Source organism: Helicoverpa zea, chromosome 26, assembly GCF_022581195.2.
Source record: "Helicoverpa zea isolate HzStark_Cry1AcR chromosome 26, ilHelZeax1.1, whole genome shotgun sequence".
NCBI classification, from domain to species: domain Eukaryota; kingdom Metazoa; phylum Arthropoda; class Insecta; order Lepidoptera; family Noctuidae; genus Helicoverpa; species Helicoverpa zea.
The window spans coordinates 2,951,054-2,973,324 of NC_061477.1; the positions used below are offsets into that span (position 1 = coordinate 2,951,054).

At 36.5% G+C, this 22,271-nt stretch overlaps 1 protein-coding gene across 1 annotated transcript; it reads right to left on the minus strand.

The window, feature by feature from the left end:
- Positions 1 to 584: 584 nt before the first annotated feature.
- Positions 585 to 20,742, minus strand: LOC124643011. The gene is made up of 4 exons (XM_047181847.1): positions 20,611 to 20,742; positions 4,740 to 4,892; positions 4,242 to 4,359; positions 585 to 1,989 (listed from the first exon to the last, which is right to left on the minus strand). The coding sequence occupies exons 1-4, from the start codon at positions 20,664 to 20,666 to the stop codon at positions 1,942 to 1,944; spliced, it is 375 nt and encodes a 124-aa protein (XP_047037803.1). The 5' UTR covers positions 20,667 to 20,742; the 3' UTR covers positions 585 to 1,941.
- Positions 20,743 to 22,271: the final 1,529 nt, after the last annotated feature.

The window sequence follows — 22,271 nt, forward strand, 5'->3', positions numbered from 1 at the left end:
ACTAATTAAATAGTTTAATCTATAATACTGGTTGTAACTACAATACCTATTGCATTAAAATATCTTCATTCAACCATTCTTCTTCATAATAAATGTCCATGAGAAAAGCTACCTTATGAACTTTGGCGTTTAAGCTGTTTAGAAACACAAATTGCACAAGTTTGGCTTAGACTATAGAAACATAATGTCGTAAGTGCCATTACCCATAAGATACCTTTTACCGTGGACTGATACAAATATATGTTTGATTTTGTCTCTTTAATATAACAGCAAGTTCTTCTATGACTATACATTATATACTATTGGCAATTCATTCATACATTTGTCAGAATATAATAGGTAGGTACCTACATAATAAAAGGAACATAATAAAGGTACGTTTTGAACCCTAGCTGCCGACTGCAACTGCCGACCGCACATGCCGCGACTGCATGAAGTCGGTCGCAGCTGCACTTCTGGTTTGTAAGTATGTATTTACATGAAACCGTTTTGGATCGAAGCGGCAGCAGCACATGCAGTCGCCCTCAGATATCGATTGTTTTCATGCAGTCGCCGCAAGTGCGGTCGGCAGTTGCAGTCGGCTGTTGGAATTCAAAACGTACCTTAACACATAAATAAATAATTTAATGGCACATTAATTAATATATAATTAAAATTAATAATAAAATATATTCTATGGCACAGCCGAATATCTAGCATTTCTATGGAAAAGAATGTTACAATTCGTATCAACAGTTTAAGAGTTTACCTGTAGCTTAAAAAACTGTATGTGATAGGGTAAGTAATAGAAATTACTGAAATACTGAAAATTTTGTTACAATATGTTTTTAAAATTAGACACGAATATCATAGAAACTCAGTTTTAGAGTACCTGCACACTGCAAACTTTTAGTCGGCCGACAGTTTGTTTGGGCTCATAAATCAGTATGAAGATGAATGGTAGTACGCACATTACAGAGATCAGGTATTTAGCCGGTATCAGACCGACTGAAAACTTAGATTGGAGTCAACTATCGGCCACCTAAAAGGTTGCAGTGTGCAGGTAGGTACTCAAACTTAACTAAACTTATTAAAATAGCAGGGTTCACAGCCTGAAAAAAATCCAATTACGTAATAAATAAAATTCACAATTGGAACATACCTCCGTCAGGTGGTAAAGCCGACAGATTAATTATGAGGAATAAAACCTATTTAATTTTTTTCCTTAATAATGAGCACGTACATTTCGTCACTATGGTCGTTGTTTTATATAAGGGAAAACCATGAACTGGCATAATTGTACGCATTTTCAAATGTTATACTATTGTTACTGATTAATGGTCGTTTCCAATATTTAATCCATCTTTGGTTTTGCTTAATAAATATATGGATTTGACACGACTCATGAGCTCAATGTCAAACGTATTTTTTCAACAAAAAAAATCATTTCCAGTCTAAATATTATGTCAGTTTGACAGACTTAGTACACTTTATAATATACTAAAATCCTATCATATTTATTTCAAATATAAAAGTGAACTGACTATTGAAATATCGGCATTAACAAAATAACAATAATAGGTATAACTTATAAACTTAAATTGACTAGCAAAAACACTGAGCTCTCAGCAAGCAACAACTTTTCACTTGTTACACAAATAACTATTGGAATAATATATTATTTAAATATGACTCTGACTTCACAGCAAGCTACAACTTAAAAAAAAGTTGCTACCCTATTGCTACAAATAAATATGTATTAATTATATTAATACTTTAAAATCTTCATAGATATCATTCTAATACAATAAAATCTGCGTTATGACTACTAACATAATTAGATGATTCCATTATAGGTTTTGTTAGATTCTATATTAAAAATAAATAATTTAAATAATTATAACGTAAATACTTTCATCTCTGTTTCTCGAAGCTTCATCCTATATTTTTGCGGTTCGGTCTTTAGTTTTCCTCTTCACCGTTTTGTCCTTCGCAGTTTTCGCAGGCTTTCTGTAATTTAAAAATATTAAAATAAATACCATTATGTTAATTTTGACAGTATATTAGTTCGTAGAAGTCAATGTAATCCCACCAAAAACATTAAATGTAAAAAAAAGCCAATCCTCTACGCAATTCCTCCACCGTAAAAAGTTTTGAGATCGCATAGAAGCCAAGTCCTGTTCTACTTTATTTGTAATAATAAATCAATATTTTGTGACTATATCAATAGTTTCGTTCACTTTACAATAATATTGACTTGGCCATGAGCACAATAAACTGCAAATATAATACAGCATATCTTGGAGAGGTGAAAGTCAAACATGAAGTTTAATATCACAGAATTAAATACTTTTAGTTTATTCAATTGTTACTAAATGACCGACAGTCAGTTTCATCCAACATCAATGAACTGCACATGTACTATGGCGCATGTTTAGTCCATGGTGATCTCAAATTCCAATCAGTCCATAATCAGTCCAATCGTAAAATCATGTCCATATAGAATTTATCAACGCACATTATTTCAAGGAGCGACTTTTAACTTGTGCTCATGGCCAAGACAGTATTATTGTAATGTGAACAAAACTATTGATATAGTCACAAAATATTGATTTATTATTACAAATAAAGTAGAACAGGACTTGGCTTCTATGCGATCTCAAAACTTTTTACGGTGGAGGAATTGCGTAGAGGATTGGCTTTTTTTTACATTTAATGTTTTTGGTGGGATCTAATTTATTTTTTGTAGGTCTCTTTCTTCTCTAAGTATATAACAAATTAAATTAACTTACATGCAACTAACTAAATATATAACAAACTAAATATGTACACCTAAAGTAGCACGTAAACAATATTTTTTTTAACCTAAAAAAATTCGAAATTGTCGAATTTTTTAATCGAATAGCTTTTAGAATAAAAGAGATTTATTTCAGAGGGAGATGACGCTATCACATGAAATTATTTGATTTTTTTTAAGTACTACTTATACTAAGCTATGTAACGAAACCATAGCGCGATTTAGACCAGGACAACGCCATCTATCGAGCGAGCATGCAGTGTTTATCGCACTGCATTAATATGAAAGATTTTATCATTATTCATTTCATTTAAACCTAGCTTTTTTATTCATATGTTGTATATTTAATACATAATAACAATATACCACTACGTCACAATAAAACAAATAGTAACATTTTGTACATAAATAAATAACAAAGTTATCAATGCAGTCAAAATTCATACACAATGTTCTTGAAAAACCGCAAATATAAATTTGTTTCCTATTTTTTTATTAAGTTTTAAGGTTTTTATAATTTTCCCTTTATATGTAGCTAATAACCTACCTTGGTGCCAAATTTGAAGGTTCTAAGTTTGCTAGAAGTACCTTAGACTTTTGATGATCGGTCAGTGAGTCAGTGACAAAATGGTGTAACTTTGATCGCTCATAACTGGTAAACTATTTATTCAAATGTCTTGTAATTTTGAGACTGAGCTTGTTCTAATACTTACTCTTGGTCATCGAAAACCTAAACTCCTAGCTTTGTTCACATGGAAGATACAGGGGACTGAAATAGCCGCGAAACGCTTCGAGAAAAGATGGTACGGCCGTGCCCGCTTTGCTCGAGTCTTGGCTGGGGCACTGCCGTGCCCTCAGATTTTTGAACATTCGCACCAGACGTGCAACTGAACTATCGGCCGAGAGTTGACCCGAATATTAATATTTTTTGCAGCTCTGCACTGCACTACCTTGCGTGGTGTCGCGTGTGTAGGTAACAACAAATAATTGACAACTTTCGATGAGGAAGAGGTCATTTAAATTCTATCAACATATTATACCGCTTGAAATGTGTCGCGAGTCGCGGCTTTGATACGAGCGACAAAAATACGCCAGTGTGAAAGGACTGATCTTCTTACTGATTTTCGAATGCCCGGTCATTCATTACTCTGATTTAATATATAGCTAATATTTTATAGCATTACATATTAAAACTTGCTTTGAATAGTTTTTTATGCGCGATAGTCCGGGCCGTCATCAGAATAACAGACATAAAAACATCGCAAGCAACTAGTATTTACTAATATAATAAAAAGGGAAAAGTTTTTATTTGTAAGTAATGGAAAAACTCAAAAACTACTGGACTGATTTTAAGAATACCCGAGTAACATGGGCTAGTATTTTATCCCAGTACGGACAGTATTTCCCACTGGACACGGATGGAACCGCGGTAAGACGGCTAGTTTGTAATATAAATGAGACTTGCCTCTTCCGTCTTCATAGTGGAACTGTCTTCATTCAGAGCATCTAGAAAATCTTGCTCTGGTCTGTATTCAACAGACTCTTCAGAAGGTAAGGTTTTTGTATGCTGTATCTTCGGCGCCCTGTTAAAAAATATTGTTTTATTTTTCCATAAACATATCTCACTAATCTAATAATATCCTACATGTGCACATATCTTTTGCTGTGCTTCGGAGGGCACGTTAAACTGTAGGTCCCGGCTGTCATTGAACATCCTTGGCAGTCGTTACAGGTAGTCAGAAGCCAGTAAGTCTCAAAAAAATAGTCTGACACCAATCTTACCAAGAGTAAGCTTGATATTGGGTTGCCCGGGTAACTGGGTTGAGGAGGTCAGATAGGCAGTCGCTCCTTGTAAAGCACTGGTACTCAGCTGCATCCGGTAAGACTGGAAGCCGACCCCAACATAGTTAGGAACGAATGAAGTAATGTAAGGCATGAGTTCTAAACAATAGAAAACAATTACTTTGGTGCATCTGTTACGTCCGACTCCTGTCGTTTCATTAAAGGTTCGACGGCCATGTTGTATGGGTAGTACACTTCTCGCCAAAGCACAGGTCTGGTAGCGCCTTTAGGCCAACTAATAGCCACTAAACCTTCGCTTTCGTTTGGACACGAACTGAAACAAATGAATATTATATTTTAAACTATATTATAAGACTTAAGACAACGTTCGTCACGATGAACACATAACGCACACACACAAACTCACACACCCACGCACATCGACAATCACACATGTGCACTCAAATGTTGTTAAATATAATTATAATTTTATAATTGCCATCCAGCGTGGCAATGCAGCCAGCCTTTTGGGCACGATCCCAGCTGACAGCGATGCGGATGAATATTTTGATACTTAGTTTTAATATTTCCCTATCATAAGATCATTATAATTTACAGTACATATAAAAAACTATCCTAGTAAATTGTTTTACTAGGTTAGTTTTTAAAATAAATATGTTAATATCTATGTAAATAGAAGAAAAAAAATGGTAGTTCATTATAATTTTATGTAATAGTAATTATGATAAACTCTCAAACTTCTTTAAGTTGTGCCCTATATCTATCTATATAAATAAAAATGAATTGTTGTTCGTTAGTCTGATTAAAACTCGAGAACGGCGGGCCGATTGAGCTGATTTTGGTTTTAAAATGTTTGTCGTAGGCCAGGGTAGGTCTAAACGGTGAGCAAATAAGGAAAAATTGCGAAAATTAAAAAAGTATTGTGTCGTGTGTTTGTGACTTACTTAATATGCCTCCAATAATTAGGCGGTACGAAGTTCGCCGGGTCAGCTAGTAAACAATATGGACCTTCGATATTGTTTCTAAACTATATAAAATGTACCACTTGTATAACATATGGAATGCATATGGAACACATGGAACATATGGAATGGAATATTTAGTATTGACACTGCCTGTCACACATTTATGTAAAAAAAAAATACTTGGGTATTTTTTTCGGAATGAAAACGAATTTTTCAGTCTGAAGAATATTTTCAGTAAATATACGTAGTGTGTTTATAAAAACAAACTACGTAGTACCATAGATTTACAGACAGACTAGTTTTTTTTTATCATTGCATATTTGTTTATGTATCTATGTATATGTAAGTACCTATAGAAAGTTCTATAAGTAAACCCGTGTTTGCTGTCGCTAAAATTCTTCGGAATTCTCATGAGGAAAAACTTGTATTAATATTTATGTCTGGGTTCGTTCTCCGAACTCTATAAATAGTGACCACCGATAACGCAAGATAAGAAAGGACGGACAGGAGAAATTATATCGGAAGATTTTAATTTCAAATACTGTAAGTTGTAGGTACATTTATGAGCCAGCTAGCTTGAGTGTACCGAAGGAACTACTTTCAGCATACAGATCAAAGAAGGCACAGGTAATAATATATCGATACTAATAAGCTTTTGACGGCGACTTTGTCTTCGTAAATTAAATAAGATATTTAAGACTAACCCTCAATTTCTATCATCAATTTTTATAATAGACTGAGTCTATAGCTTTAAAAATTAATGTAATGATAATTAAAAGTTAAACTTGTACTAACTTACTATATTTTAATAACTTTCTATAACAAAAAGTTACAAACTAATACAAGTTGTTGATTTGCATTTGCGCCATAGTTCAGGAGGAGGACATAAAATACGTAAATAATCGATTGGAATTACAGTAGACGGGAAATAGCTAATATGCACTGATTTTTTTGTCATTGTAATGACGTAGTATTTCAGAAGTAATCCAATTTTATGAATGAAATTTATGAATAATCGTTGCGTATGCTTTGTGTTTGCGTTTGTGTGAGGGCGCAGCACGGTTTTAAGGCCAGTAACACACGCGCCAAGTTTAAATACGGCTAGATGACATTGACGGAATTCCGAAAAAAAAATGAAAAAAAAATTACGTACCAATTTTTTTGTTGATTTGGGTCGAGAATCATTAGCATAATTACGTCCTTGACTATGGCACGGATGCAAATCAACAGCTTGTATAAAATAAATTGAACGAACATAAAATAAATGGCTGAAAAATTGAAAAAAACATAAAAAAATACTTGCCCTATTTCTAAACATTGACAAAGTAACATACCTCCTTTTGAATTGACTGACCGCTCAAAATGATATCGACTTGCTAACTCCGAGTCTTGCAATGAACTGACCCTACGAGGATTCACTGCGACATTAAATATAGTAACTGACACGGGTTTTCCTGCTGATTACGAGTCAAAATTTAATAATAAAAACGGAAGTTTAGAGCCTATCGCAATAATTAAATACACCAAAATCGGTAAAAGGAAAATTAACCTAAATTAGTTAATAGTGACGTTAGTTGACGTAACTTATAATAGGTACCTACTAAATGATATGCTTGTATGCGATAACATAAGAAACTTAGTACGTACTTAGTACCGCGGCCCTGGTACATAAAAGGCCTACAAAGAAACATGATGGGTTTTAGTCAGTAAGAGTCTGACACTCCCTCACTGCTGCTAATCCACAGCGGGAGGAATCATTTGATGATTTATCAGCGCTGCTGTGGTTTTGCAGCGTTAAGGATGCCTACGATGGCCGGGAGACGTCACTCGACACCCGGCGCCCGTGGTGTCTTCCACGTCCATGGCAGCAGCTGGTATGAGAGGCGTGAACTTCTCTAGAGTCTGCATGAGACAACGGCATCCCATTACCTCTCACCACAGGCTATGGCTTGAACCAGGGCCGGGCACGAGAGGTCGCCGCTGCCTATTGCCTCGACGAGGATACGGCGGTGATCTGCCTAGGCAAGGCACCCCTGGACTGTGAGGTTCACCGTGTCCTCCGGGCCGTCCGTAGAGTGGCCCGAGCCACACCTCAAAAGAGGGGACTTTTCGCTACTATTATGGCGTGTCCTGCACTGGGCTAACTAGCCTTTTTCGAATATTAAGGTCAGCTACCAGACACTTTAGTTAACATGAAATAATAATCTTGTACCTATTTGTTTTATTACATTATCCAAGTCTGTGGAGATGTTATATAAAATTGCTAGTTAATGTGATTAATTCTGTGTCAATTATCACTTTATCCAAATTGAGTAAATATTATAAATAATAGCTAGATAATATATATAATATTTAGACTTTACACATTTGGCTGTAACATTAATACCATATAGGAGTCAGTCATTACAAACAACGGAAATTCTCCCTTGAAAACTGACAGCAGTCAAAACATTCGATACTCCTAACTTTATCTCTGCTTTACACATGATGTTGTAAATTATAAAAACGAAAAATGACTCCTGTGGCTAAACCACTGAATTGATTAGGTTTTACAATTCGCCATCTATAGATTATCATAAAGTATATGAAAATATTTCGATGTTAAATAACCCATTTATAAGGAACTTTTTATCTAAGTGCACGGAGAACCCACGCGAGTTGACATAGAGATAGTAGGTATTATGTTTATATATCATTCTATGAAAAAGATAACCCTATTAAGGTAAAACAGACTAAATATTTTAATAATATTGATTATTAAGTAGTTATTAATTAGTGATTTTTTTCTTAATCTCTGGGGAACTATTTCGCGCACCCAGATAAAAATTTCCCTATGTAATGTACCTATGTACGTTATTCTCATTTATAAACTTAATGAAATGATTCTTTTATGTAGTTAAGTAACTCTCCAAACTTTTAAATGGAAATTACTGATAACTATCCCTTTCAACACCGTCTCGTGGGAAATAGTGTCCGTACATCGGTTTAGTAGTTTCGGAGCCTTTAGTGTAACAAACAAACAAAAATATGTTTCCTCTTTATTACGTACACTAGCTTCTGCCAGCGGTTTCACCCGCATCCCGTGGGAACTACCTCCCGAACCGGTATAAAAAGTAGCCCATAGCCTTCCTCGATAAATGGGCTATCAAACACTGAAAGAAATTTTCAAATCGGACCAGTAGTTCCTGAGAAAAGTTCAAACAAACAAACAAACTCTTCAGCTTTATAATATTAGTATAGATTATAGAAACATTTACATTAAAAAGTTACTTTCCGAGCTTATCAAAGTCATCGAAAATCACTTTGAATGGAAATTCTGTTAAATAATACAGGCATACGTATACTCTTTGCAGTTGGGAGAATCCGCAACAAGACTGTTGTAATCAAAGAATTTTATCTAATAACAATAAATATGAACTCGATTCGACTCGTAAATGTCATCTGTGAGAGTTAATAACAGCACACGTGTGTTGTTTATCGTGTCTTAAAATAGCTTAGAATTGTTCTAGCTGCAATTCTTACATGAAATACAATGTTAGATAGATTGATTGAATATGTATTCTATAAAATTAAAAAAGAATGTACACACAACGAACTGTTTTGACTCAGATAAAAATCAGCCTTAGATGAAAGGGCGACAGACAAACAAGAGTCATTTCGGATTTAAAATACCAAAGTAGGTATTAGTTAGGATTTGTAAAACTATTTTTTTCTTATCATTCCTATAAGAATTTGTGGCTATCAGTGCGAATGTCTTCTCATGATTTCCAATCTACGGAAAAGTTAATTAATAATCTACTTTTAAAAGTATGCTATCGTTAATCTAAATAATTTACCACATCCTCCGAGCTAAACCGGTCTGTTTTAAGCTCACAGTTTCATACGCATTTATGAATGAATCAATTTATTTCCTTCCCGTGTAAAATAGGTCAACAAAACCACCATTAAATGGAATATAAATTACATACCTGAAAAGAGAGCTTTCAGCACAAAACACTTATAAAAAAATCACACAGTATTTCAAAGAAATTGAGAGTCAAAACTAATTTGTTTTCTAGTATTAAATCTGTCACTAATGTGCGCGCGCGACACAACTGCACATGAGACCAGGATTATTCCGAATGATCAACAAATGCATTCGTGCTCTCTTATACTACTCAGATATGTAGTACTTAAATACTATACGCCTCGGAGAATGAAATGACTCACGCAGCTGCGGAGGAGCCATCGCGGAAAATCGCCTTAGAAAGTAACGCGTCAAAATGTAGGTGAGAAAATGGGGGACGAGGAACGTTACTGTTTGAGCCCTTATGCCTTCTTTGGACCCGACCATTTTTTGTAATTTACTTATTTAACGACAGCCAACAAAGCATAAACCAGAAAATAGATGTTATAGCACTCACATAATTACATTTTGTAGTCTTAATCAAAGGCTGCCACGGCATGCATTAAACATAGGCCTAAGAAAAGTAATTACAGAATAATTAATAAGGTAATACACAGTAAAACCAAAAATCGTTGACAGATGTCTCAAAAAACCCGAACACCTCGTTAGTTCACTCGTAACTGATCGTTTTGGTCATGCCCACCATACGAATTTGAACAAGAAGGCGTCTGGCCTACCCGTATTATGGCATCTCCGCCTATATTTCCATCTCCGTGTAATGCGTTAACGCAATGCAATTTCGTGGAGTGTGTTTTTGGCAACAAGAACGAGTAGTTCCGAGAATTTCCGACCTCCCTCGAGCGACAGGCATCCACCATGTCATTCAGAGAATGCTTTCAAGGGTTCATCCAAGTAATTTATACATAAGAACATCTAAAAAATTCTATGGTTTGACTGTATGGAGAAACCCATATGGGATATCCCAATGGTAAGGAATGGCATTTGTTGACTTCTTAGAAAGTTCGTGGCCCATAAAATCATAAAACATTGCACTCTGATTGCCCCTAATTCTATATAAGGTGACTATATAGGTGGTGTAAGGTATTAGTAACCGATCCTTGAACACGTGATTCTGAAAGACACTTTTTTTATCTATAATCTTTAGTTCAATCACAATAACTTAAGAGCTCTTTCAAATTTTAAACTACGACCGAATTTTCAGTTAATCCAATGAATATAAAAAAAAAGTTTCGTTGGAAAAGTTTTTTCTGATCTTGAGTAGAATCACTGGCTTAAGTATCGGTTACAAATTACTTGTCACCCTATATATTGTATCCATTCATGTGGGTTCTATTCTTGGGTCTAACCGAAATTACCTACTACACGCTCGGGCACATAAAGGCGTCGCCGAATGCTATTCAGTAGCCAGTGTCAGTTCATTGCTATTTCCAGTGGCAGTATTCGGTGATAAAATTCTACGTAAGGGGCAGTCAGGCTCAAGGTCTGCCGGGGCTGCGGGATTGTTCGAAAGAGTTACCGCGGCCCTGGTACATAAAAGGCCTACGACAGAACACGACGGTTTTTAGTCAGTAAGAGTCTGACACTCCCTCACCGCTGCTAACCCACAGCGGGAGGGGTCATTTGATGATTTTTGAAGTCGTTAAAAAAAAAAGGGGGCAGCCAGGCAGATTTAAGAAAACCTTAATGGACTACTTTACTTTCCTCATAAACGATTATAATGCTATTTTATAATTTATTGCTTCGTGAGGAAGATGCGATAACACCAATGTAGGTACCTACTAAGAATATATGAATGAGTTGTAAAGTAACGCAAAACGCTAAGTATCGAATATAATATTACAATATATCATAGATGTTTTAATCATCATGAAGATGACAAGAAGGCCTTTGCCCAGTAGTGGGAAAGCCCCAATAACCAAAGGCCTCCCCCAGTCTCCCATATTTCCCTATCGGTCGCTATTTGTGGCCAGTCCTTGAGGAAGCTGTCTAAATCTTCTCTAGGCTAGATAAAAAAATATTATAGTTAGGTAATTTTATTGTTCTTTGATTGATGCGTAAAAAAAATACGTTGCACAACATTGGTGCTACGTTTTTAAAGGAAAATATGATTAAATTTTACCTATTTACATGTCATATGACCTAATTTTGGTCATAATACTTGTTCAAACAATGAACTCTTTTTAAAAGCCGATGATTAAAATTTTTTAAACTTTTCCTTTTAAAAGTAACCGCTTAGTTACAATGACTGACTATGGCAAATTAAGGTTAACCACAAAATACGTAACATACCTATAATTATTAATTAAAATTATATATTAAAATCATTTCATAACTTAAAGAAATCGATTTATACCATAGAGAACAAAATGACTAGTGGAGGTGCCACAACGGAAAATCTCCTAAGAAAGCGCGCCAAAATGCCGGTGTTCAGGCAACAAGAAACGTTACTGTCTCCGTCTTTTTATGCCTTCTTTGGAACCCGTCCATTTTTTGTAATACCAAAAATCGTTGACAAATGTCTCAAAGAACCCGAACACCTCTTTAGTTCACTCGTAACTGATCGTTTTTGTCATGCCCACCGTACGTATTTGACCTAGTAGAAGGCGCGAGACCTACCTGCATTATGGCTCTCCGCTCATCTTTCCTTACTTCGTGATCCAAACAGTGATTCAACTTTTACCGATACCTTTATTATAACTAAAATATCTTGTACCTACTTACTCATTTACTGGTTCCAAGCTTCTCACCAAATTGCAGCTAGATTGCTGTTCTTTAGTTATAAATCGAGTAACTAACAGAACTCTTTTATGAACTCTTTTTTAGAAAAAAAATCTGTCATCGAGAGAATGTAAAACAAATTCTTATTTTTATATGAATTTTGCTTATTTCAGCATTGAAAGGTAAAAATCAACAATAGATAAATACAACATCATCCTATTTTTTTATTTGTGGTTTTCTTCCATACTCTTCTATCTGCCGTCATCTCACAAGTAACATTATTTCTTGCCATGTCACCTTTCACACAATCCATCCATTGTTTCTTTGGTCGTCCCCATCGTGTTTGTCGTCCCGTCATTTTCATAATTAGGTACCTACAACCATTTTAATTTCCCGAGCCTTTTTCTCAATAATATTGGGGTGACTTCCAGTCTAACTTTATATACCAGTATTTAACAAGGACCGACTGCCTATCTGACCTCCTAAACCCAGTTACCCGGGCAACCCAATACCCCTTGGTAACACTGGTCGACTTACTGGCTTCTGACTACCCGTAACGGCTGCCAAAGAAGTTCAATGACAGCCGTAGAAGTACGTATCTACGCCATGTCTCCGTATTACTCTCCGAATGGTTTTGAAGAAAAACTAAATATAGTGCTTTGGAAAAACGCAGTAAATTGAAACTTTATTATGGCATTTCAATCATATTACTGTGAAAATGCAATTGTATTGCAACTGATGTATATTTTCATCTGTTTTGTAGCAGGAAAATTCCTTCCTCATTTTTTTTTCAAAGCCTAGACATAGCCATAAATCATAAATGGTTTCAAAACAACTTACTACAGCTCCTTTTTAAGTTAATTGATATACCGTCAGTTGCAGAAACGTCCATTAAAGTTAAAGCTTCGATAAATCTATTGCTGTCACTTTTTATCTTGTTGACAAAGAAAGTTTTAGCAATAGATATAATGAAGCTTTAACTTTAATGGACGTTTGTGCAACTGACGGATAATGTCATGTAATACTACTGTCCTGAAAACGTTTTGTCGACTGATAATTCGTTTGGGCTCATAAATTAGTAGGAAGATGGGTGGTAACTACAAAGGTTATTTGTGGTAGTACGCACATCACAAAGCAAGATCTGGTATTAAGCTGGTATCAGATCGTATGAAAAAGTTGATTGGAAGTCAAGATTTTGTTTTTTAAATGACAACCATGGGGTCAAATGTCGGCGAACTATTTAGTCTGCAATGTGTCTGTAAGTTATGGACACAAGACTTGAACACAGTCATCTGCCTAGAAAGACCAAAATAACTTAGGTTAACTGAGTTCATCTGTCAAATTATTTCATTAGAAATACTTAATGTGAATTAACGTGTAACGAGAATATTATTATCACTATCACGTATTTATAACTACATAAAATAAGGTATCTTACAGACGAGGCTGTTATTCGACAAAGCACAAAAACGCTGCGTTTGGGAGCGCAACTTGATATTCGTAGTAGTTTTCATTAGGGTCCAAATCTAAACCAACATTTGATATAAGTATTTCACCGATACAATGACAAAATACAGAAAAACACAATGGAACAAATAGTTTATAGGGCTCTCGTAGGTACAAAAAACTCGATTGTTTGCCGTTTTTATTGAAAACTAGCTAGCACGCAATTTCACCAGTGTTCAGGGAGAGCTTCTTGCCATACCGGATAAAACGTAGCCTATGTTACTTGGCACAGTGCAGCTGTCTAACAGTGAATTATGCTAGTCGGTTCAGTAGTTTCGGAGCCTTAACCTACAAACAAATAAAAAAAAAGTTTTCCATATACGTAGTATAGACGGTACGGAACCGTCGCGACTTGCACATTGACTTATAAATATTTGTTTTCAAAACAATACTATTTATCAGGGCTATGTGTACGCATAGACGCGTGAAAAACAATTATACATCTGTATTTATAGTTCCTGTTCGTACCATAGAATAAAAACGCAGCGTTTAAACGCTCAGTGCGGACGCCGCCTAATGATAATGACTCGCTAATAATATTCATTCACATAATGCGAGATACAAACTATTTTTAGATTAAAATGTTATTTATAAATACTGATAAACTTATTACACTATATAATTAGTATTTCAGTGTTGGCACGATTTTTGTTTCATCTATGCATAAAAACCTACTACATTTTCCCGTGATATTTCGGCAAGCCGATGCAATTTTGGGGCTACCCGATGTTAAACGAGACCTTAATTACTAACTGTGCCCTTCGAAACGTAGTCATTGATGTCCAAGATATACTTGGAAAGTAGGTACATACAAACTTAAAAAAGTTGCATTGGTAGGTACTTGCCTGAACTGGAATCTACCTAACATACACGATCATACTTCAGAGGTTGGTTCTTTACCCACTAGGCCACCACGACTCTATCCTTACTAATATTATAAATGCGAAAGTAACTTTGTCTGTCTGTCTGTTACGCTTTCACGTCTAAACCACTGAACTGATTTTAATAAAATTTGGTGCAGAGATAGAGTTGACCTTGAGAAAGAGCATAGGATAGTTTTTATCCCGGACTTTTGAAGGATTCTCTCGGAAACGCGATATAACCGAACTCTCAGCGGGCGAAGCCGCGGGCGGAAGCTAATACTCTATATTAGGCCGTATATTATACTAGCTTCTGCCAGCGGTTTCATCCGCATCCCGTGGGAACCTCTGCACGAACCCGGATAAAAAGTAGCCTATAGCCTTCCTCGATAAATGGGCTATCTAACACCGAAAGAATTGTTCAAATCGGACCAGTAGTTCCTGAGATTAGCGCGTTCAAACAAACAAACAAACAAACTCTTCAGCTTTATAATATTAGTATAGATTTTTATGACTGATGTTATATCTACATAACCATTGATTGTGATCGATGATGAATCGGAAACTTCGCGTAGTAACATTTTTAATTCATCGGCCATATCGTTTCACAGCCGTTTTCCTGTTTCATAATAATATTTATGTTCATTCATTCATATTAACTATTAGGTACTTGTTCATAACTCAAAAGAAATCTTTTGTTTGATTTGTGTTTATTACCGTAACACATTTTCATAAATCGATGTTTATCACTTAGGTTACCTGGAACTCTCTAAATATTTTATATTTGTCAAGGCTTCAGGTTTCGTTACGGGTAGTCAGAAGCCAGTAAGTCTGACACCAGTCTAACCATGGGTATTGGGTTGCCCGAGTAACTGGGTTGAGGGGGTCAGATAGAGCAGTCGCTCCTTGTAAAGCACTGGTACTCAGCTGAATCCGGTTAGACTGGAAGCCGACCCCAATATACTTGGAAAAAAGGCTCGTAGGATGAGGATGATGATATCAAGGTTTCGTTCTTTAAAAAAAACATTATTAGTAAAATAAATACTTATTTAGATTTACCAAGAAATCACAATGCATAATATTATGTAAGTAAGTAGTTCATGAAAAATCTTATCTACCTACTAACTTTTGACCCCACAAACTAAATACCTATAACTAATAATTCTGATAAATAATTTTTTAGGTACATTACCTACGTTTATCGTTTTGCTCGGTAACTTTTCTTTATGAAGTTGTTTGAACTCACTATAGAGGTAACATTTTATGTACTGACCGTCAGTTGCACAAAGCTCCATTAAAGTTAAAGCTTCTTTAAATCTATTGCTGTCTCTTTCTCTGTCAACAAGATAAAAAGTGAGAGCAATAAATTTATGAAGCTTTAATTTTAATTTAGCTTTGTGCAACTGACGGTGAATAACGTAACTGTCACCTGCATCAGAAAACGATCAGACCATACCGGAAGGTTTGTGCAGTTGACAGCTGAAAGTTTTCAAGGGAAAATTATATGACTGATTGCAACTGTCAACTGCACAAAGAAACAGTCAGACTCTTCAAAAAATCACAGTGGTGCATGGCTTTATACGAATTCGGATGGACTTTTGAGACATTATCATAGGAAAAGCTTTAGATTAGAAGCAAAATTGTCTATAAGTGGTCTTAAAAAATAACGTTACAGTGCAAATAAATTAGGTTTGGGGTGCGGGCTATCCGCAAGGCCAAAAAATTAGTGAACTGTTTACTTGTTTTCAGGTATTTTTTACTAACTAACGTACAGAGTTCAAGGATGATTAAAACCTAGACTTTAAAGGCCAACAATGTGAAAGACAGTTTTCTTAAAACAACTGCTTATTATGAATTTTCATGTTTATGAAAATTCATAATAAGCAGCCACCACCCTTTTTCGCCACCTTGCGAAAAAGGGACAGCGCTCAGCATAAATGCTGTGCCTCGCGCACGCAGGCACGAGACAACAGCGCTGGTTTTCAGCGCTGACCCGCGTGTCCTTGCCTCGGAAATTTAATAAGTATACATAGAATATACATAAAAGTCCATAGAAGTCCATAGAAGTCTATAAACTATTGATTTCATTTCCCGCTCCTGAAATCAATTCAGATTGACTTACGTGTCTGTAAGTGGTCTGCTATTGAATGAATATGAATCATCACATATGTTCCTCCTCATGGGAAAAACCTTCACCATGTGTAGATTACTGAACGTTTCAATTGATATTAAATGTAGAGGTTAATGTGAAGGAAGTTGTGTCATGCTTGATAGTACGAGAAAGTCTTAGAGCACACTACAAACTTTTAGTCGGCCGATAGTAAGTTTGGGCTCTTAAATCAGTATGAAGATGAACGTAGTAGGTATGTACATACATTACAAAGATCAGGTATTTAGCTGGTATCAGACCGACTGAAAACTTTGGACATTTATAAGGGTTAAGGGTTTTTAATGCTATTGATTAGGTACTTAATCTCGACTCTCGAGTATAAGGGCGCGGGTTCGATTCCAGGTCAGGCAAGTACCAATGCAACTTTTCTAAGTTTGTATGTACTTTCTAAGTATATCTTAGACACCAATGACTGTGTTTCGGATGGCACGTAAAACTGTAGGTCCCGGCTGTCATTAGACATCCTTGGCAGTCGTTACGGGTAGTCAGAAGCCAGAAAGTCTGACACCAGTCTAACCAAGGGGTATCGGGTTGCCCGGGTAACTGGGTTGAGGAGGTCAGATAGGCAGTCGCTTCTTGTAAAGCACTGGTACTCAGCTGAATCCGGTTAGACTGGCAGCCGACCCCAACATAGTTTCGGAAATGGTTCGGAGGAGGAGGAGGGATTAGGTACTTAATCAAACAAACAACCAAATAATATGGGGTAGTCTGAAAAGTCTGAATATATAAAAGATGAATACCTACATGATCAGTGGCGGATTTGCAAATTTGCCGCTAGTAGGCCATTCAATTTTTGCCGCCCCTACTGACTTTTGAAATTCAATACGTTAGTTTAATCCCGTTATTAGTATGATTGTAAACTTAATGATATTTCTGTCAGTTACTAGATTATTTTTGCAACCCGCTATGTACTGAAGAGTTTAATGTTGACCTAACAACAGTGGCATAGCGTGGCTATCCTCCACCCGGGGCAGGAGGCAATTTTGGCGCCCCCAAGTTTTGGGTACAATTATGTATTGGCACATGCAGCCCTTAAAAGGATGTGGGAATTTGGTTTTCAGGTTAACAATTCTCATTAACAATACCACTACAACCGATAAACTGAACAGATTTTGATTTATATTTTAGTGCGCTCGCTGGCGCGATGACAGAGGAAACAAGCAAATGTAAATAGGCGCGAGCGAAGCGAGCGCGAAATTTTTATAGTTTATGGTCTGACAAAGTAATTGGAGCCAAAGGCGTCTCTTATGTAGCGCCCTTGTGCATTAATTACCTAAGTGGCCCCTATGTATTGAAAGATTGTGATTAATATGTATATCAAAGTGCTTAGAAAAGTTTATGAGTAACCCAAACTAACGAACTTAAATATCTATAACAATGTTTAAATTTAGTAAAAGATGTTGATAGTCAACGTAGAAGACATATTCCATATGTAAGGAGCGCGAGCGAAGCGAGCGCGAAAATATTGTAATCTAAGGCCTAAGGACACGAAATAAATAAAAACCACTGTAAATTAACAAAGCAAAGTCAAAAAGTAAGATATGCACAGAAATTAAGTGCAAGTGTATAAGAAGCCGCGAGCGAAGGGAGCGCGATTTTTTCCTTAGAGTTATTATGAAGTAAACATATCATAAAAAGCCAAACTGAAAAAAAAGCCATAAGGGACGTGCGCGACAATTTTTTTTTTCGGAATTGGAGTGCCTCAACAATTAAACAAAGATAAATTTAGAAATTTGACATGGAGCCGCGAGCGCAGCGAGCGCGAATTTTTTTGGTGATGCAAAGGGCGAACCCGAAAATTGACAGGACATGACCAAAGCGAGCGGCTTTTTCTGAAATTTTATTGCTAATTATCTATTTTAAGTAATAATTATGGTTTAATTTTGCCGTCCCCTAAATCGCCCCCTAAACGGCTCAATCGATTTTCTAAATTGTCTAAGAACACTCGCCCGTAAAACACCTGTAATAAAAAAAAACTAAATTGAAATCGGTTCATTCGTACGGTTGCTGTAATGCCACAGACAGACAGACACGTCAAACTTATAACACCCCTCTTTTTGCGTCGGGGGTCAAAAACAGCAGCATGTGATAATCATAAGGTGGGGAAAGGCATGACTTAAAAATACCTTCAATATATGAACACACACAAAATAATCAGTGTTACTGACCACTGATTATTTTGTCTGTGTTTTTGTTAAATATTTTTTTTTACCCTTAACAGTTTAAAAACAATGCAAACAATTTCTATTAAAATATAACATGTTAACAATCAGTTAATGGTGACAGACAATATGGATTGTGTACACGTATAATTGTTAACGAAAATCTGTAAAAAAATAAAATGCTAAATTTGCCGCCCCTCTTAATCTGCCGCCCTAGGCACTGGCCTACTTGGCCTATTGGTAAATCCGCCACTGTACATGATGAAAATAGGAAGGGAAACGACTGAACGGAATTTGGTGAAACTTGGCAGTAATCTATTACCACAGATAACTAAATAGTTACTACGTTCTATGCAGATATAAAAAAGAGGAAGCATTTTTTGTTTGTTTGTACCCGGCCGGCAGTTGACAGTTTGAAAAATACTTTTTTAACAGCTACAGTCTTACCGAGTAACAAGCTATATTTTATCCCAGGGCGGGAAAACCCCTTCAGGTGAAACTGTATACCTAATAATTCAGTGGCATTGAACTAATTTGAGTATGTAAAGGTATGTTAAATATAAAATACCACACATCTTTTATAACTGCAATACAAATATCCTAATGTATGTATTTCATGTATGTATTCCTAGAAATATTTGTCACGTAATCGAAAATGTCAATAAAATCATTTTGACACAAGGTTTTATAAAATAGAGAGAGCACGATAAACAGTAGGTCCCAGCTGTCATTTGAACATCTTTTTTAGTCGTTAGGTACCTACTAGTCTTGGGTTTTCCGGGTAACTGGATTCAGGAGGTCAGATAGGCAATCGATCCTTGTAAAACACTGGTACTCAGATGCATCCTGTTAGACTGGAAGCCGACCCCAACATTGTTAGGGCAATACAATACCAATACCTAGGTAAGACTGGTACAGACTTACGGCCAGTTTCTTCATCAAAAGTTAAAGTTAAAGTAATGTCTAAAGTAAAAGTAACGGTCAAATGCGTTTTTTCAAGGCTAAAGTGACAGCAAAACTAATAGAAAAATTGAATTTAACCGTTACTTTTACTTTAGACATTACTTTAGCAAAACTAATAGAAAAATTGAATTTAACCGTTACTTTTACTTTAGACATTACTTTAGCCATAACTTTAACTTTAACTTTTGATGAAGAAAGTGGCCGTTATTGGCTTCTGACTAACCGTTACTACTGACAAAGGTGTTCAAATGACAGCCAAGCATGACCTGCAGTTTATCGTGCTTCCCGAAACACTTACTTTTTATTCAAAAAAGGTAAAAAAGGTAAATTTATTTGGTCAAATAAGATGCCTAATGATAAATCGTTAGGTATTCAAGGTAGCCTAATAATTTATTTCACAAACAAAACAAACACAAGTTATCTGAAAGGTCAAAAAAGATGCAGGAAAATGCTCATAATTATCTACTATTATATTACTATAGGTAATAATTATGCACTGATAAGAGTAACAACAAATATGTTTACTCCTTACCGGTGTATACGTAAAAAGTGATTCACAATTGACATAAAAGTTCATGGCCGCATACAAATGGTAATAACTTCCGTTCATACGTGCAAAAGCAGCAATGAATGACATTTAACTGTCAAAATTAAAACTATCGCACTCAACATTGGAAGATATAATAAATTACGATTAAGAGGGCAGGTATTATAATCCGTTGTAATTCCAACTTTAAACGCACGCAATAAAGTAGAAAATATTAAAAAATAAGTACTTACATCAAAACCATAGAGACGACACCAAGGATATTCCGGATCAAAGCAAAGAGGTCCATTGTGTTAGTGAAGTGAAAGTTTTTCACAAAATGTACTAAATCCAGGGCTCACCGCACTTTTATACAAGATCTTCCACCTAATATTCATCTTCAACAATGTTAATACACTATGTTTATTTATTGAGAATTAAACACAACCTCATTTGTTCAAATTGACCCGCGAATCATTCATTACTTTAATGTCTTATTATCACATTTCCATTTAGTCTACATTATGTCAGATTATGAATGAACATTAAAAGCAAAATTTGTAGAAATCGTGCGTTTATCTATTTCAATGTTAGGTACTTATAACGTGAATTGTTTATCGTTGTATATGTCTGGCATTTAGGTTGATATATTATATATTAGTTGCGATGTATTACTGTGTGGAATATACATGTTTAAACAGCACACGTCCTATCTAGACGACAGTCTCAAACTAATATCTTTTATTTCAGTCTCATCTGCATTTGTGGGCTTCTAATTACATCCCCTCTCGACTCTTTGATATGAATAATAAGTGGGTAGGTACCTATTCCTCGGGCAGTGCCCTAAATTATTAACGGCAGAAAAGTAGGTATAATTCATCAGTATCAGTAGATAGGTATAAGTCACTCTAACTGATAATCCTTCATTCAATCAATTGAATAAATAAAATTAGTGATGAATTAGTGATAATTTAATTAATTAAAGAAATAGATAAAATTAACTAAGGCTTATCAAAATCGATGCATTCGCATCGGTGGTTCAATAGTTCAAAAGCAAATCGTACCTAGTCTTTTTCCTTTTCAGGGTTTACAGGCACCTTTTTTTTTTTTTTTTTTTTTTTTTTTTAGCGACGTAAAATCATCAAATGACCCCTCCCGCTGTGGGTTAGCAGCGGTGAGGGAGTGTCAGACTCTTACTGACTAAAATCGTCGTGTTCCGTCATAGGCCTTTTATGTACCAGGGCCGCGGTATCTCTTTCGAACAACCCGCAGCCCCGGCAGGCCTTGGCCCTGCTGGGCCCCGCTGGGGTTGCTGACATCTCTTTGAGGAGCGCGTGGAACAACGCGCGCCGTCGACACGGGTCTGTCGTCTAGAAAGACAGAGTGACGATGAGCCACCCGAACTCACCGCCCACAGACCCACGCCTACGGTGGCCGGGAGTCATCTCGCGACACCCGGCGCCCATGGTGTCTACCTGGTCCAGCGCGGCGGCCGGGATGAGAGGTTCGAACTCTCTGGCGTTCCGCCTCCTCCTTCTCGAGCATGACCGCTTCGCAGAAGGAGGCGACGGCATCCCATTCCCTCTCGCCCCGGACCATGGCCTGAACCAGGGCCGGACGCGAGAGGTCGCCGCCGCCCAAAGCCTCGACGAGGACCCGGCGGTGCCCTTCCCAAGCGGGGCACACCTGGACTGTGTGGTCCACGGTGTCCTCGGGGCTGTCCGCACAATGGTGACACCCGGGCGCCTCCTCACGACCGATGCGGTGCAGGTACCTCCCGAAACAACCGTGTCCGGTGAGGACCTGCGTCATGCGGTACGTGAGGGCGCCGTGACTCCTCCCGAGCCACTCCTCAAAGAGGGGGTTTACAGGCACCTATAAATTGAAAAACCTAAAAAAGCAATGAAAAACAATT